Source organism: Delphinapterus leucas, chromosome 19 (genome assembly GCF_059928025.1).
Source record: "Delphinapterus leucas isolate spDelLeu-1000000601 "Yukka" chromosome 19, BTC_Dleu_Yukka2, whole genome shotgun sequence".
Taxonomy (NCBI): domain Eukaryota; kingdom Metazoa; phylum Chordata; class Mammalia; order Artiodactyla; family Monodontidae; genus Delphinapterus; species Delphinapterus leucas.
Genome location: NC_143147.1, coordinates 59,066,282 through 59,081,186, shown reverse-complemented (window position 1 = coordinate 59,081,186; position 14,905 = coordinate 59,066,282). Strand labels below are relative to the sequence as shown.

The 14,905-nt window shown below is 62.1% G+C and overlaps 1 protein-coding gene across 8 annotated transcripts in view; it reads left to right on the top strand.

The window, feature by feature from the left end:
* BAIAP2 (BAR/IMD domain containing adaptor protein 2) overlaps nucleotides 1-14,905 on the top strand; it is a 70,297-nt gene that overhangs the window by 38,870 nt on the left and 16,522 nt on the right. For all 8 annotated transcript variants that reach the window (XM_089901566.1, XM_089901568.1, XM_022589380.2 and 5 more), the window contains 3 exons: nucleotides 2,188-2,249; nucleotides 2,942-3,013; nucleotides 3,646-3,783. In XM_089901566.1, coding sequence (XP_089757692.1) covers nucleotides 2,188-2,249; nucleotides 2,942-3,013; nucleotides 3,646-3,783 — 272 coding nt within the window. The remainder of the gene's footprint in view (nucleotides 1-2,187; nucleotides 2,250-2,941; nucleotides 3,014-3,645; nucleotides 3,784-14,905) is intronic.

The window sequence follows — 14,905 nt, the reverse complement described above, 5'->3', positions numbered from 1 at the left end:
CACACATACAGCCACACGCGTACCCACTCAACACCCGCGCACACACAGCCACACACGCTCACACCCACACCCCCTGCATCCATGCACGCACTCATCCCCACGCACACCCTGTGCACCCACACGCACACACGTGTACATTCTGGTACACACATGCCCTCCCCCACCCGCACCCACACAGACACTACCCACTCACTCACGCTCACGCAGCGTGGCACTGGCCCCGACCGCGAACATCCTTCGAAGCCTCAGGCTGGGCCTGGGAGTCTTCCTCTCTCTGCAGTAGCTGTAAGCAACTTGGTGCCTTAGGTGCCAGCCTGGGCCCCCCAGGGGTCTGTGCTTCCTCATGTGGTGCCTGGGAAGGGGCCTTCGCACTGTCGGCACAGGCAGCCTGCTGGACACTCAGCCCAGGGTCCAGCAAACCACAACTATATGTGGTCTGACCCCATCCTGAGGGGACCCACCAGCATGCCTGTGTCTCCTTTTCTTTTTTTTTTTTGGCCACACCCCATGGCTTGTAGGATCTTAGTTCCCCAATCAGGGATCGAACCTGCACCCTCAGCAATGAGCATGGAGTCCTAACCATTGTGCCGCCAGGGAACTCGCCCCACCTTGTCTCCTGACAGGGACACGCGGTTGGCTTTGCAGGGCCTAGCCCCTGGCACGCCGTGGCTCCTCGCAGCTGACAGGTGACCCTTGGGGCTCCTTCGGAAGCACTCTTCTCCCCTCCTCCTCCTCCCTCGACAGAAGTCTGTGCATCCGAGGCGAAGCCAGGCCTTTGGGCACTCAGCCCAGCAGCGCACTGAGAGTCAGAACTCAGAACTCAGACGGGGGCGGGGCACCCGCTGGCTGGAGAGGCCACCCTCGCGTGCACTCCAGCAACGGAGAGTGACCCTGGGAGGCAGGGCCCGGGGCCTGCCAGCGGAGGCCAGCACTGCGGCCATTTAACAGCCCACTGACCTTGGGCAGCCTGCCCCAGGGATTGGCGATCTGTCCCTAAGGCTTCTGCCTGTGGTGATCACCGTGCTCTGTGGTCATCAGGGCCACAAGAGCACCAGCAGCTAACCGAACGGCCCGATGACCAGGAGCTGGCCGTCCCCAGAACCCAGCTGTGCTTCTGGGAGGGCAAGCGACCCCAGGGGATCGTCTGCGTGCTGTCCTTGTGACCTTGGAGGGTGGGCAGCGTCACCCCATTAGGGCAGGGGCCACAGGAACTGTTCTGCTTTCTGGCTGGCCTCGTGGGGACCAGAGGTGCTCATTGCGGCTGCCCCCAAAAGGATCCTCTGGGTCACGTGACCCCTGAGTGGCCTGGGTGTGAGCAGGGGAGGGTCGTCCTGGTGTGAGCAGCACCTTGGGACAGGGTTAGTCAGCAGGTGACTGCCCCCGAGGGCGGGGACGGGCCCTCCTCCACGTGGCCACAGCGCGGTTAGTGCCCGCGCCGGCACGGCTGCTTAGCAAATACTCGCCAGTGAATGAATGGAGCTCACACTGCCTGTTCCAGACCCACCCTCTGCAGAGGAGGAAGTGAGCCATTTGTGCAAGGAGGTCCTTCACGCTGCCCCTGTGGGTGTGGGCAGTGGCCCCGAGGGTCTTCGGAGGCAGGTGCCATGAGTGCCCCAGCTCGGAGCTTCTGTTCCACAGTGTTGATTTGGGGTGGGTGTCGGGACTCTGCTGACCATGACGTGTCTTGGGCCATGGGGTCCCTCCTTTCACGGCCACCCTCCTTCCACGCCATGTCCTGGGACGCACAGGGGCTACATGTTGTGGCTACCTCTGCCTGGGCCCGAGGTAGGTGGGCCGCTGGTGGTTGGCGCCTGTGAGAGGAGATGCATGTGCTCACAGGGTCGCACGCAGGGTTGAAACCTGCAAACGTAGGGTCTCCGGTCTTCTTACCTCTGCCGTGAATCTCAGATCCAGTGCAGATGCCTGAGGCCCCCAAACCCCCAGAGACACCAAGCCACTGTGTATCCTTGTCATTCTAGAATTTCCCATCTCCTCTTGGCGGCATCACCTGGAGAGGCACTCCTCCCCCTGCCCCCAGCACACCCCTGCCCGCCGGTCCCCAGACCACAGCAACCCCAGTGCCTGGCCCACTGGTACCTGCTCCCCAGCCATGGAGGGAGTGATAAGACAGTGATTCTGAGTAGCTCACTTTCCTCCTGCTTTTCTCTCCTGCCATCTGCCTCCCAGGGGACGTTCTCTTCCAGATGGCCGAAGTCCACAGGCAGATTCAAAATCAATTGGAAGAAATGGTGAGTCCCAGCCTCCCAGTGGGACCCCCGGGGAGGGAGGGGCAGATGCAGGTGAGCAGGCGCTATCAGAGGCGAGGGGAAGAGCCGGGCATGTGCTGTGGCCATGCATCCGCTAGGGAGGTATGTGCCTTCCTGTGGCCATACCCAGAGAGGTGGGGGTGTCCCCAGGGCCTGAGAGAGAAGTCACACACCAGGGATGTGACCACCATGGGGGCTGAGGATATACAGACGGACCTGGAAGAAAAGGACACGGGCAAGATGGGGTGTCATTCTCAGCTGGCCGCAGGGCCACATGGGGACACATCTCGAGTGGTGGCCTGGGGAAGCACAGGTGCACCGAGACTGTAGGTCCTGCCAGGACCTAGCAGGTCTACGGCTCGTGTCAGCTTATGCCTATGTTACCCACCAGCACGGGAGAGCAGGGACAGTGGGGAGGCGGTCTCTGTCTCCCCGAGGGAAGCGGAGCCTCCATGCCTGTCGAAGGCCAGGCTTCAGTTCAGCACTCACTCCCGGGGCCGCCTGGCCCCGTGGGGCCCACCTGTCGCTGCGGGGTCATCGGCTCATGGATCAGACAAGCTCCTCTCGCCCATTGGGGTGCCCAGCGTCCCAGGTGCCATGGTCGTGGTGACCGCCCCCCCTCTCCCGGGGCAGCCACACGTCGGAGCTGACGGCTGTTTTCTCTCCATGTCCAGCTGAAGTCTTTTCACAACGAGCTGCTAACGCAGCTGGAGCAGAAGGTGGAGCTGGACTCCAGGTACCTGAGCGTAAGTAGCCCCCACCCTGTACCTGCTGGTCACCCTGAGCTGCTTGGGCTCTGCTGTGTGTGAATCCTTCCCTGTCTGAACGGTTTTCATCTTCCTGTGAGCTCTCCATCCTGTGGGTTTCCTGCAGCTCCTCTGACATTCATGCCCATTTGAAACTAAATGTGACCCCATGAGTGGGCTCTTGAGTCTGATGCCCCACATGCCAGGTTCCACTACCCCCGCCTCTCGGCCGCTTTTTGTAAAAACGATGTGAGGCAGCCGCCCTGTGGAACCTGTGTGAACTCCTCTGACCCGCTGTCGTTTCCTGGAGTTCTTCATGCCCTGACCCTGCCCTGTCACCTCTCCCAGGTTGACAAGAAGGGCGAGGGGCTGGGCTCTGTCGGTGTTCATTACATGATTTGACCTGAGGCACTTCCGGCCCTGCGGTGGGAGAGAGCGAGGCTCGGTGGGAGAGAGGGAGGCTGGCTGGTTTTCCCAGCCCTGATCTTTGCCTCCAGGGTGGGCAGAGCTGAGGCCTCAGGTTTGCAGCTGCACAATTCCTGCCGTCCACAGGGTCGGGGCCGCTGTGGCCCAGTTGAGAGCGGGAGGGGCGCACCAGCTCATTGCCCGTGGTTTTGTTGTTTGAATCTCAGGCTGCGCTGAAGAAATACCAGACGGAGCAAAGGAGCAAAGGTGATGCACTGGACAAGTGCCAGGCCGAGCTGAAGAAACTCCGCAAGAAGAGCCAAGGGAGCAAAAACCCCCAGAAGTACTCGGACAAGGAGCTGCAGGTGGGACTCGGCCGCCGCGTGCTGGGGGCTCTGCCTGGGGACACAGGAGTGTTGGGTCCCCGGTTATGGTTTTGGGACTTCTCGGGCCTTTTAGTGAGCGGTGAAGGGCAGGCGCTCTTGTCTCTCCCCAGCACTCACCCTTCTTGGTCTCGGGGGGCGAGGCTGATCCCTCCTGATGAAACTGGGCAGAGCCAGGCTCCGCTCTCCTGGGGGATTTTGGGTGGTTGGGTGCCCGGCATCCCGGAGCCAGCAGGACAGCAGTCCCATCCTGTAGCCTCGGTGGGTGCCAGAGGGCTCTCCACCGAAGGAGCAGAACCCAGACGGAATCTTCCTGCCTGTTGCTCTGATTCCTACCTCGGCCAGAGATCCCAGACCGTTACTCTGACTGCCTTGTGAATGCCTGCTCCCAGCACAGACCCAGAGACCCCGGGGCAGGGAGATGCTGGCTGGTCCAGCATCTCAGTGACCCTGCAGCGTGAGGCAGGTGGCATTGCAGGGCACGGGAGGGGCAGCCCTGGTTGTAGGCGTTACGTGCTGGGGTGAGGGGCAAGGATTTAGGACAGCGTGGCCTGTGACGGGCACGGCCCTGATACACCTGATTCACCAGAACCCTGCAGCCGGTTGACACAGATCAGGCCCAGACGCTGCTCTCCAAGGTCGCACGTCTCAGATAAGGAGGAACAGGATAGCCCCCAGTGGTCGGCAGTGGAAGCTTCCCCTGGGCACAGGCATGGGGGTGACCCCTGGGGTGAACCCCTCACCTCCTGAAGCCCCACCCTTCCTGCCAGTGATCAGGGCAGTGAGCCTGGGGGCACTGCCTGGGGCCCTCTGTGCATGGTGCACGCGCATGCCCCATGGTGCCCACACCGCTGCCCGCAAGCACCTCTGGAGCACGCCAGGGCCAAGAGGCCGGTCCTGCCCACTTGAGTGCGGCATAGACGAGCAGGCCTCCTGCTCCCCCGGGGCGGCCCGGCCTCTGCGTCCCTCTGTGCCTGGGGCACCCAGTGGAGAGGATGAGGGGCGCAGCGGCAGCTGAGAACCGCAACCCGCTGTGTGGGAAGCAGCCGCCAGTCTCCTGCAGCCCCTTACTCAGGTGTGTTCCTCACGTAGTCGCAGTGACTCAACTCCCGCTTCTCTGTAGCATCCCTTCCCCAAGTCAGACGCGTTTCCCCACATCCACAGTCTCGTGACCATCGTCTCAAAAGACCGTCTGTAATCCGTCACCACCTCGAGGCCTCCCCTCCCCGCAGCGAGAGCGCTGCTGCAGGGAACCCTCCCGAGTCACCCCCGCCCGGAATGTGCTCCTGGGAGAGGGTCATGAGGTCGGGGCTGGAAAGACACCTGCACTGGTGTGTGTCCGTTTTTCTGTTCTGTCCCATCCTTGACGTGTTTTGCCATTTTGTTTCCTGAAAACCTTGCCCCGCTGCCTGGGAGGGCAGTGGCCCCCTCAGCGCCCTATCTGAGGGAACCCTGGGGACTGGTTTGGGGGCCTGGTGACAGGGACAGGAGGCTGGCTTTCCAGGGCTTCAGCCTCTGCACCCCCCGCTCCTTAAGGTGCTTTTTTTTTTTGGTGACAGCTTGATCAAGAGGTAATTCACATACCATATAACTCACCCGTTTGATTTTGAGTACGTTCATATAGCGTTGTGTAACTGTCACCACAGTCCATTTTAGAATGTGGTCACGGCCCCAGAAAGAAAGCCCATCTTCACCGGTCCCTCCCCGCCCCCCGGCGGCATGACCGGGATCAGACGACACGTGACCTGCGTCTGGCTTCTTGCCCTCGGCGTGATGTTTTTGAGGTTTGTCCACGTTGTGTGTGTCAGTGCTTCGTTCCTTTTTATCATCATGCACCCGTGCTTCATTCCCCTTTACGGCCATGGACTTGGAGGCTCCGTCCTGTGCCGAGGCCCTCTCCCTGGACGAGCTGGTGCTGCTGTGGCCAGCTTACTGAGAGCCGTCAGAAGGGACCGTGTCCCGGCCGGTGCATCCTGTGGCTGGGAGAGGACAGGCCGGGCAGACGTCAGTGCGTGTGGGCTGCCGTTATCCATGGTGTTCACTCCTACATGACTCGGAGCCACATGGGCCTGGGTCATCGTGGCTCTGCTGCCTGTGGTTCCCAGTGGCCCACTCCCCTTGCCCCAGAGCCCCTGCCACCCACTGCAAGACCTCTCTCTTCTGGAGAGCCCTGACTGCTCCACTCTGGAGTCTGGGCCTGCAGGGCCGAGAGGGTGGGATCTGCTCCCCAAGCCACGCAGGGCCAGGGGGACACAGCACGGGCTCTGCAAACCTTAGTCTTTCCGTACGGGCAGTTGGGTGGTGGTTCTCTCCTTGCGGGGGGTCTCCCAGCGGTTCCCCAGCTTGGTGAGGCCGGCCATGTCCAGCCTGGCCTCCTGGGACCTGGGAGACATCCAGTGCTGACCTTTCTTCCCATGTCCAAGGGTCACCCCACAACTGAGGCTCCTCTCTGCCCTGTCTCCTCAGCACAGCCCTGCTGCCCCCGCTGAGGCCCAGTCCCCTCCCGGTATCTCCCCTGAGGCTCTCGCTCAGGGGCCTCCTCTTCATCCCCCTGTGGCCTGTCCCCGCCTGGGCATAGCCATGAGGCCCTGGCCGTTGGGTTTGGATCCCAGCTGTGCCCCGTGTGCACTGGCCGTGTGGTCACGGTGAGCTCCATGTCCTCTCGCGGTTTCCCCGCTTCGGAGGGGTGTACCTCGGCCTTCCTCCCATCTCAGAGCAGGAAGGGCCCTGGGGCCTGAGCAAAGCGAGGTCACCCCTCCCCGTTCTGTGCACTTCCTCGGTTTCCCTCGTCTTTCCCAGACCCACCCCACCCCCCTCTCTACCTGCCCCTTAGCCTCCTGAGGGTGTTACTGCAGTGGTTCTCCCCCAGTAATCGAGTTCCTCCCAGGGAGGGCTGGGGGCTGTGTTCCACGCTGTCCCTCTCGCCGTCCAGCCCAGGCTGCTGACGCGGTGATAGGTGGCATGTGATGTTATTCCGGTTGTGGTTGTCTTTCCAGCGACAGTCCAGCCAGTGTGTTTTTTGTTCCCTGGTGGCGCTGAACCTGAGAGGCCAGGCTGGGGCACCCTCAGAGTCCCTCATCCCGCGTCTGTGCCGGAGGGGGTGGGTGCCCAGTGTGCTGTGAGACCGTGGAAGGCATGCTGGCCGCCTGTCCCGTGGACGGTTCTGGCCTACCTGGTGGCCTTGTGGAGGTGCCCAGCCCACCTGGGCATGTGAGGGTCCTTTGGCACCTGGGTCTGTTCCTTCTGGTTCTTGGAACCTTTGCAGACTGCCAGGAGCCAGGGCCTGATGTCTGCTTTGAGGTGTGGCTGCTGGGGGCTGGGAGGGCCTTAGGCACCTTTTGGTGTGATAGCCCCTCCCCTCCCCACTGTTTCCCCTAGAGGAAATGCCTGGGCAGGGCAGGTGTGTTGAGCCGGCCCTGCCCCTCGCCTTGGCTGAGGTCCTGCTAGTCACAGGAAATGGTCTGTTTAAGACCCTCTTTTTTTTTTTTTAATTTATTTTTGGCTGTGTTGGGCCTTCGTTGCTGCACCCAGGCTTTCTCTAGTTGCGGCGAGTGGGGGCTACTCTTCGTTGCGGTGCGTGGGCTTCTCATTGCGGTGGCTTCTCTTGTTGTGGAGCATGGGCTCTAGGCGCACAGGCTTCGGTAGTTGTGGCACTTGGGCTCAGTAGTTGTGGCTTGCAGGCTTTAGAGCTCGGGCTCAGTAGTTGTGGCGCACAGGCTTAGTTGCTCCGCGGCATGTGGGATCTTCCCGGGCCAGGGATCGAACCCATGTCCCCTGCATTGGCAGGCGGGTTCTTTAACCACTGTGCCACCAGGGAAGCCCAAGACACTTTCCCTGAGGAAGAGCAGGACTCTGTTCTCCCTGTCTCCATTTCGTAGAACGGCCGACACCCCAGCTCTCACGCAATCCACTCCTGTAGTGGATCAGCCGTGGGGGCAGCTCTGTCGGTCCAGACTGTAGTTCATGGCCCTGCCCTGGAGAGCTTGGCCTCGCCTGGACCCACAGGACATCCTGGCCACTAGACCTGCTTACTCCAAGCAGATGTGTTTGCACGCTGTCACCAAGTGGGGGCAGGATTCCAGACTGTTTGGGCCCCTGGGGAGGTGGGGAAGGACCCCAGGCACCCGTGCCCCCCCCGCCCCGCTCTCTTGAAGCCCCCTCTGTATCCCCAGGGTCTCCACTCCGGGGACCTTCACCGGGGCCTGGGTCACATGTAGCCCAGTGGGCAGTATGTGTAGGTGGGTGTGGGCCTGGGCCCCACAGCTGGCACAGGGGCCACACCTGGGCGTCCCCGAGCCACAGAAGCCCCTGGGCTGACGTGAGCTGCGGCGCCTCTTCGTAGAGGAGGTGGGACCCCAGACCGACGGAGCCCATGCAGCTCTGTTTTCTAGGTACGGGGGCTCCCACAAGTGGATGCAGGTGTGGGCTGACTCAGTGGTCCCAGGATGGGTGGACTTCCTTGGGTCAATCCCTGGGGTCACCTGTGAGCCTTCTGGCACCCCTGGTCCATGTGTTTTCCCTCCCTGACTGGAGCTCAGTGTGGGCAGGATGCTCGCCTGGGAGGGTAGAGAGGCCCCCGAGCACCCGCCAGGCAGGGGTTGACCCTTGGAGCACCTACACACCTCCCCCGAGGCACCTCAGCTCCTGAATGGGGCGGAGCCTTGTCCCCCGTGAGCGTGTCTGTCTGTCTGTCCGTCTGGGATGGGCTCCCCGTGAGTGGGACGGGGCCGGTTTCGTGAACTGCTGATAATTGAGACTGTGTTTTGGGATTTCCAGCGAGAGAATTGATTTTAATTATAGGTCAGGGAACAGGCACTTAGAGGCATTTGGGGCACAAACTAGGACAGAGGGTTTTTTCTAGAAGTAGGGAGCACACCAAGTACTGCCCACACGGCTGAGGTCACGCCCTGCACCTCTGGTCATTGCCGTGCTCGCCGGACCAGGCGCTGACTGAAGCGCCCATCTCTGTGGAGGCGGCTACAGGGGACAGTCAGTGGAGGACGTACCGTGTGTCTGACAGGGCGTGGTCACAGGCCTCGTCTGGCGCCCTGTCTCTGGCCCAGGGCCCCCCTCCCCAGGCATGCGGGTGCGTGGTTGTACTTTAGCCTGTCAGGTTCTCAAAGCTTCGGGGTGATTCTGATGGACAGCCGGCCCCTGGCTGGCTGGCGGTCTCCAGGGCTTCTGACGGAAGGGTCCGGGCTGGGGTGGGACTGGTGCCGAGAGCCATCCCGGATGAAGCACTTTGGGAAGCAGTGCTGGGTGGAGTTGGTCAGGCTCTGGGTGCACGATCCCCTTATAGATCCGGAGGGGCTTGGCCAAGGATTTCTCCCGTTTCTGTTTCCTTTGGCCCCACCCCCAGCCCAGCTCTGATTAGGCAGGGGTCCTCGTCCTCCAAGGGACACCATGACTGTTAGGAAACCCAGCAGTCATCTGTGCCTTTGGGATTCGCGTTGGTGTGTGGCCGGCCGGTGGGGGCCACGGGGAGGCAGTGTGCCCTGTCCACCCTTTGTGTAGGCTCTGAGCTCTGAGGGGAGGGGCCGCCAAGACTGCAGCAGAGGGGAGAGCCCAGGAAGAGAAGGCTGGAGGCAGATGGATGGGCGTGGGTGTGGGGCGGGGTCACCCCCAGTGTGGGCCAAACCTTCTGCCTGAGCGCAGAGGGCCAGGGCCCTGGACGGCCCCTGCCGGCCCAGTGCCAGGCTCTCAGCAGCCCAGCACTTGGAGCTGCTGACAGCTCCGAGGCAGGATTCTGCCGTTGGGATGGCAGAGGGCCCACCCACCCAGCTGGGGTTTAGGTTGCCAGGGGCCCCCTCCTCTGCCCTGATCCATCTTCCCCGTTCCCTCTCTGAGACGCAGAGAGTGGGGCCTCGAGTGTTCTGGGTGTGGGGTGTGGCTGTTGCCGGGGCCTGTGCTGACTAAAGCAGACGGTTCCTGCAGTTTGCTCCCCCTCACTGGGCTCCCTTGTTCCGGAAGGCGCCTCCAGATTGCCCTCTGAGAAAGGGGAGAGATTTGTTCTATTTCAAGGGATGTGTAAGTAACAAAGCAAAAACAAAATAACCATAATTTAGATCTTCAAAAAAGATAATGGCAGAGGCTGCTCCTGTTAACCGGTGGAGTTTGATGGCAGTGGTTTAAGCCCCTTATGCATCTTTTGTTCTCATTTTAAAAAGCTCTTCAGTGTGAAAGGCGGTCTGTGGACAAGGCACCGCATCCCAGCAGTGGGACATCTTCTTTCCTTGGGGTATAAGCAGTTAGGGGTCCTCCTGGAAAAGAACAACTGAGAAGCCAGAAGCCACTGCGCCCTCTTAGGGCTTCTGTGTCCACAGATAGTATCAGGATTCTCAGTCCTCTGGGGGACTCTTTCCCTTCCCTTGGTCCCCCCCAGACCTACCCCCAATTCACCAGATCAAGCCACACAATTCCCCCTCCAGACTGGGCTGCCTACTTGGATAGCACCGTGGGAAATCTGGGGCATCTTGCACTGTCAGAGCTGCGAGGGCTTTCGGGGGCAGCACCGGGCACACGGCACCAGTCTTTTCACACTGAGAGGTGGGCATGTAAAAAAAGTAAGAAGAAACAGGTGAAGTGTTTTATTTAGCGGCACATGTTTAGAGTGTTATTTAGACACGCAGTCATTATAACAAATACTAGTGAGGTGTTTTGCGTTCCTGTTTTTCTGCTGAGTCTTTGAAGTTGGATGTGAATTTTGTACCTGCAGAACCTCCAAGGTCACGTGAGGCAGGGGCTGCCATGTCGGGTGGTGACGATCTGGCTCAGCCCCTGAGGAAACTGAGACCCAAAGGGTCCAGAGACTTGGCAGGGACCACTCAGCAAGGTGGGCACAGGAGCCCGGGCTCCATCCTCCTCCAGGTCCCAGGGCAGCAGAGCAGACCCCAGACCTGGAAGGCGTGGATCCTGGAGGCTTGGCGCGCTCCCTGGTGGCCACCCGAGGCCTTGGCTCAGCGTGCTCACAGATTGCTGAGACCCCGCCCCCTTGGACCGCAAGCCTTTGTCAGCATGTCCAGCCCACTGGTGTGGACAGAAGTGGCCCCACGTTCTCTCCTGGGGTCTGGGCATGGGGATGCCCATGGGCGCACCCCTCCCAGCACATCCTTTCTGGACACGCCAGCGTGTGAGTGTACTGCACAGGGCGTGGGCAGTGGGATCTGTTTGGTCACGGACCGCCACCACCCCGCCCCCCCCCACCCGCCCCGCCAATCTAGTGATGGCTGTGGGCCCTTTCTCAGGAAATTGGGAAGCCCGGGGCCCGTGGGTCCCTGATGCTTGCAAGAGGCACTGCACTTTCTGCCTAAGGATGTGCCCACAGCACATTCCCCGCAGAGCTGCCTGCTAGCTGTTGCATCTGCTGGACCGTGGGCAGGAGGGCGCAGTTGCCCTCTCCCGAGCCTTGCTCTGAGCTCTTGTGCTTAAATGAGATTTTTAAGGGTCCTCCAACAATCCACTGAACCGCTGCCACAGCCCTCACCAAGCTTCACCCACTGACCCAGGCTGTCCTCCCTATTCTTGGCCTGGGTGCCAGGTGCATCAGACCAGGGAGTGGGCACAGGCCCGGTCAGCAGGCTCCAGGGAGGCCACTGGCTGCCCCCAGAAGGTGCCCAGTGACTGAATGAATGCAGCTTGGGGGCGTCGGATTCTGGCTGTACCTTCCCTTCCTGTACATCACAGCTAATCGGGTCCCCTCCTTGTCTCCTTGGAGTAATGGTTACTAGTGGTGACAGCTGAGGCCCAAGGATTCCGCTGTCATTCACCAGCTGCAGTGGTTAGGGGCAGCGTTGGGGTTTTGAGAAACGTGGGAAAGCCACGATGGCCTATCCGGTGAGGGAAACCAAAGCCTCGGGTGTTTTCTAGAATGCCCCTCCCCCGCTCTGAGTCACTGGCTTGCTCCACAGAGGAGAGGAGACATGTGCTCTGATCACTTTTGTCTTCTCGGATTACAGGGCTGTTCAGCCCAGGGTGACTAAGTGGGAGCGTTCTGTGGGTCTTAAATGCTTTCAGCTGGGTGTTTCTATAGTGTGGTCTCCATAGCACCCGCTAAGCAAGGAGCAGGGGAAGGTGGGGGCAGGGAGGATGCAGGACGCCAGGAGCCTGGCCACGGTGCCTGCCCGTGGCAGGGACCGGCTTGGGGCGTTTTCTGGGGCCTGTTGCTAAGTCATCAGAGCTGTAGGGTCAGGCACGTTCTGTCCTCTGCACGTCCCAGAGAGCGCGGCCACTCCTGCACATTTGGGGGGTGTCCCTGCCGACAGCGGCCAGCTTGGCCTGGAGGCTGCAGCGGGGGGCGGGGCGGGGGTGTGTGTCCTCCTCCTCCGCCCGTTCGAGGGCGAAGCTCCTCACTTGGCCTGGATTTCTAGGATCTGCCCGTGAAGTGGTGGCCTCTGTCCACAAGGAGGCAGCGCCCTGGGAAAGGAGGTCAGGAGGGCCTGCCGTCGTTCCTTGATAGAAGTGGCAGCCAGTGTCCTGGCCGGCTAGCTCTCTGCCCAAGCCAGATGATTGGTGTGGGGACCGTGGAGGAAGGGTCGGCTCTCCAGGTCCTTGTGGCCCCCGCCTGGGCTGGCCCTCCTGGCCGGTGTAGCTCGACGTCTCTCCTGCCCTATCCCAGGCACCTGTGGTCCCTGGGAAGACACTGGGTGGCTCTCGTAGCCCCAGGTTCCCTGCCTGAGACCTGAGCTGCTCCTGGCCATTCTTGGGGCTCGTTTGAATAAATGGAAATCTTAAAAATAAACCACCACTCCCTCCCTCGGCACGGGAGGCTGCCAGGCAGCTAATGAGGCCAGCGCCCCGCGCCATCTCGTCCAGAGCTGGTTTCTCTCCCCTCCAGGGAGTGGGAGCGTTGAGGTGAAAGATGTTACCGCAGCCTGAAAACCCAGAAACCGTCGGCAGGACGGACGGGGACACCGGGCCGGCACGAGGAGGAGCCGTCCTCCGCAGCGGGCTCAGGGCGGGCGGACCCTGGGGGCCCACGTCCCAGTTTACGCTGCTGTCCTGGGGTAACCGCTGGAAGAGGTGCCTTGCCCTCCCCAAAGTCCCGAATTAGGGGACAGTGGGAGGTCTCCCTTGGGCCTTCCTGCATGAGGCTCCGTGCTGATCTCTCAGTGCCTCAGTCCCTCTTGCCTGGGCGTGGGGTCTCCACGTGCCTGGCTCACCCCGCGCCCACCCCTGGCCAGCACTGGAGCAGCCCCCAGGGAGGGTAGGAGATGGTGACCCCGGTGAAGGGCTGGCCGGCTGGGGCTTACCCTGGGGTTAAAACCCGAACTCCTTCCGGAGCCTCGCAGCAACTTTTCCTGAGGCTGCCCCTTAAGGGGCTCCCAGGACCCCAGCCGAGCCCCTGTATGTGCCCCTGTATGCAAGGATGGGCAGGACAGGCCAAGGGAGGCGTCTTTATTCAGGGCTGGTTGAAGCCTGCAAGGCCACGCCGACGTCCCACTATCCCCTGGACGTGGTAGGACAGCCACGGAGCAGAGCGGGCATGGGACGCTCCGGGGGATTTCAGTCTAGCATTGGGTATTGTTTAGGTGATAGGGCGGGGGCAGCGGGGTTGTGCATCAGGGTCCCCCTCTCTGTGAGGGAGCCCTGCCCCTTCCAGGCCCTTCTGTCCAGAGGGTGTTCCCGCCCCCAGGCTTCCTGTCCGCATAAGGGCTTCGGGTGTGAGCCACTCCCCCTTGGTGGGCAGCATCTGAAGGGACCTCCCCACACAGCACGGCCTTGCCCACGGTGGCCTCCACAGGCCCCCAGTAGCACCCCAAATCTGCAGACTTGCTCCCCTACTTCCTGGAGGAGCCACGGTGCAGGGGGTGTTCTGCAGGAGCAGGGGCTGCAGGCTCTGATGCGCACGTGTCTCAGAACCCGGAGGAGAGCACTTGGAGCTGCTCGGGCTGCTGGGGTGGGGGGCCGCGGCAGTGGAGGCAGGGCTGGCCTGGAGGCCTCTCTCCTCCCGCACAGACTTTCTCAGGCACACCCACCCCGAGGTGTGGCGGCCCTGCGGCTGCTCAGGAGGACCAGGGCCGGCGGCTCCTTTAGGGGTGGGGTAGTGGACTGGCTCATTTTGGCTGCCCTCCCAGGGCGAGGAGAGGGGGTTCAGTGTTGAAGGCGGGGTGATCTGCAGGCGTTGGAGGGGGGAGCAGGGTCCCAGTCCTGGTGAGGGCGCTGGGCAGGCCCTGCCTGGGGTAGTGTGCTCAGTCACGCTGACTGAGCTGAGCTGTGCGCTGGTGAGAGCGCTGGGGACGGCCCACACCCGGCAGGCGGGCCCTCGCCCTCCGGCTGAGCGCGCTGGAGGGGAGGGGAGGGGAGGGGAGGTGGCAGGAACAGCCTGCACTGCGCCCACCGGCTCCGCACCACCCACCCACGCTGAGTCAGAGCTGGTGGAGGAGCCGGGCGAGTCGGGCGGGGGAGGCCGCCCCCTCGTGGCCTGGACCTGCCCGTGCCGCCGGAGGGCGGGGCTTGATTCGGCAGAGGCTGCTCCCTGGCCGGCCAAAGGAGAGCGATACCAGCTTGAGGCGGGGAGTCTGTGCCCCGTGTGGAGCGTGGAGGGGTGAGAGGGGAGACAGGAAGGGGGCTGGCAGGGCTCCCACACCCGGGAAGCTGGGCCCTGCAGACCCACACCCAGACGTGGAGAGGGGCCTGCAGGCCTCCCTGGGACAGCTGCCCCTAGTCTTGCTGGTACTTTGTTACTGAAACTTTCCAACCTGCAGAGAACGTTCTGGGGTGCCCCAGTATCAAGCGGGGTCTCCTGTGTCTGCGTTCTCTGCCCACCCCCATGGGATCTGGGTGTGAATTAGTCATTCTCCATCACAGTGCCAGCTGAGCTTTCCTGGTCTACCGAGCATTAGGGTGGCTTTTATTAGGTTTGGAGTCCGGGTCCGAGGGAGGTGACCACCGCCACCAGCCTCACCAAGCAACCTGCCAGCATGGTCCCCACATGTACGGCTGCTGGGGCACCAGGGGGCAGTGGCACAGCAGGGCAGCCCCATGGCCAGAGTGAGCCACACGGCCAAGCCCCACACCAGTGCGCCGGCCGGGAGGTGTGCTCCCCTCCGTGGGGCCACCCAGAACTGGAGGTGAGCGCGTGCTGTCCCATCGCTGGCTCATCTGC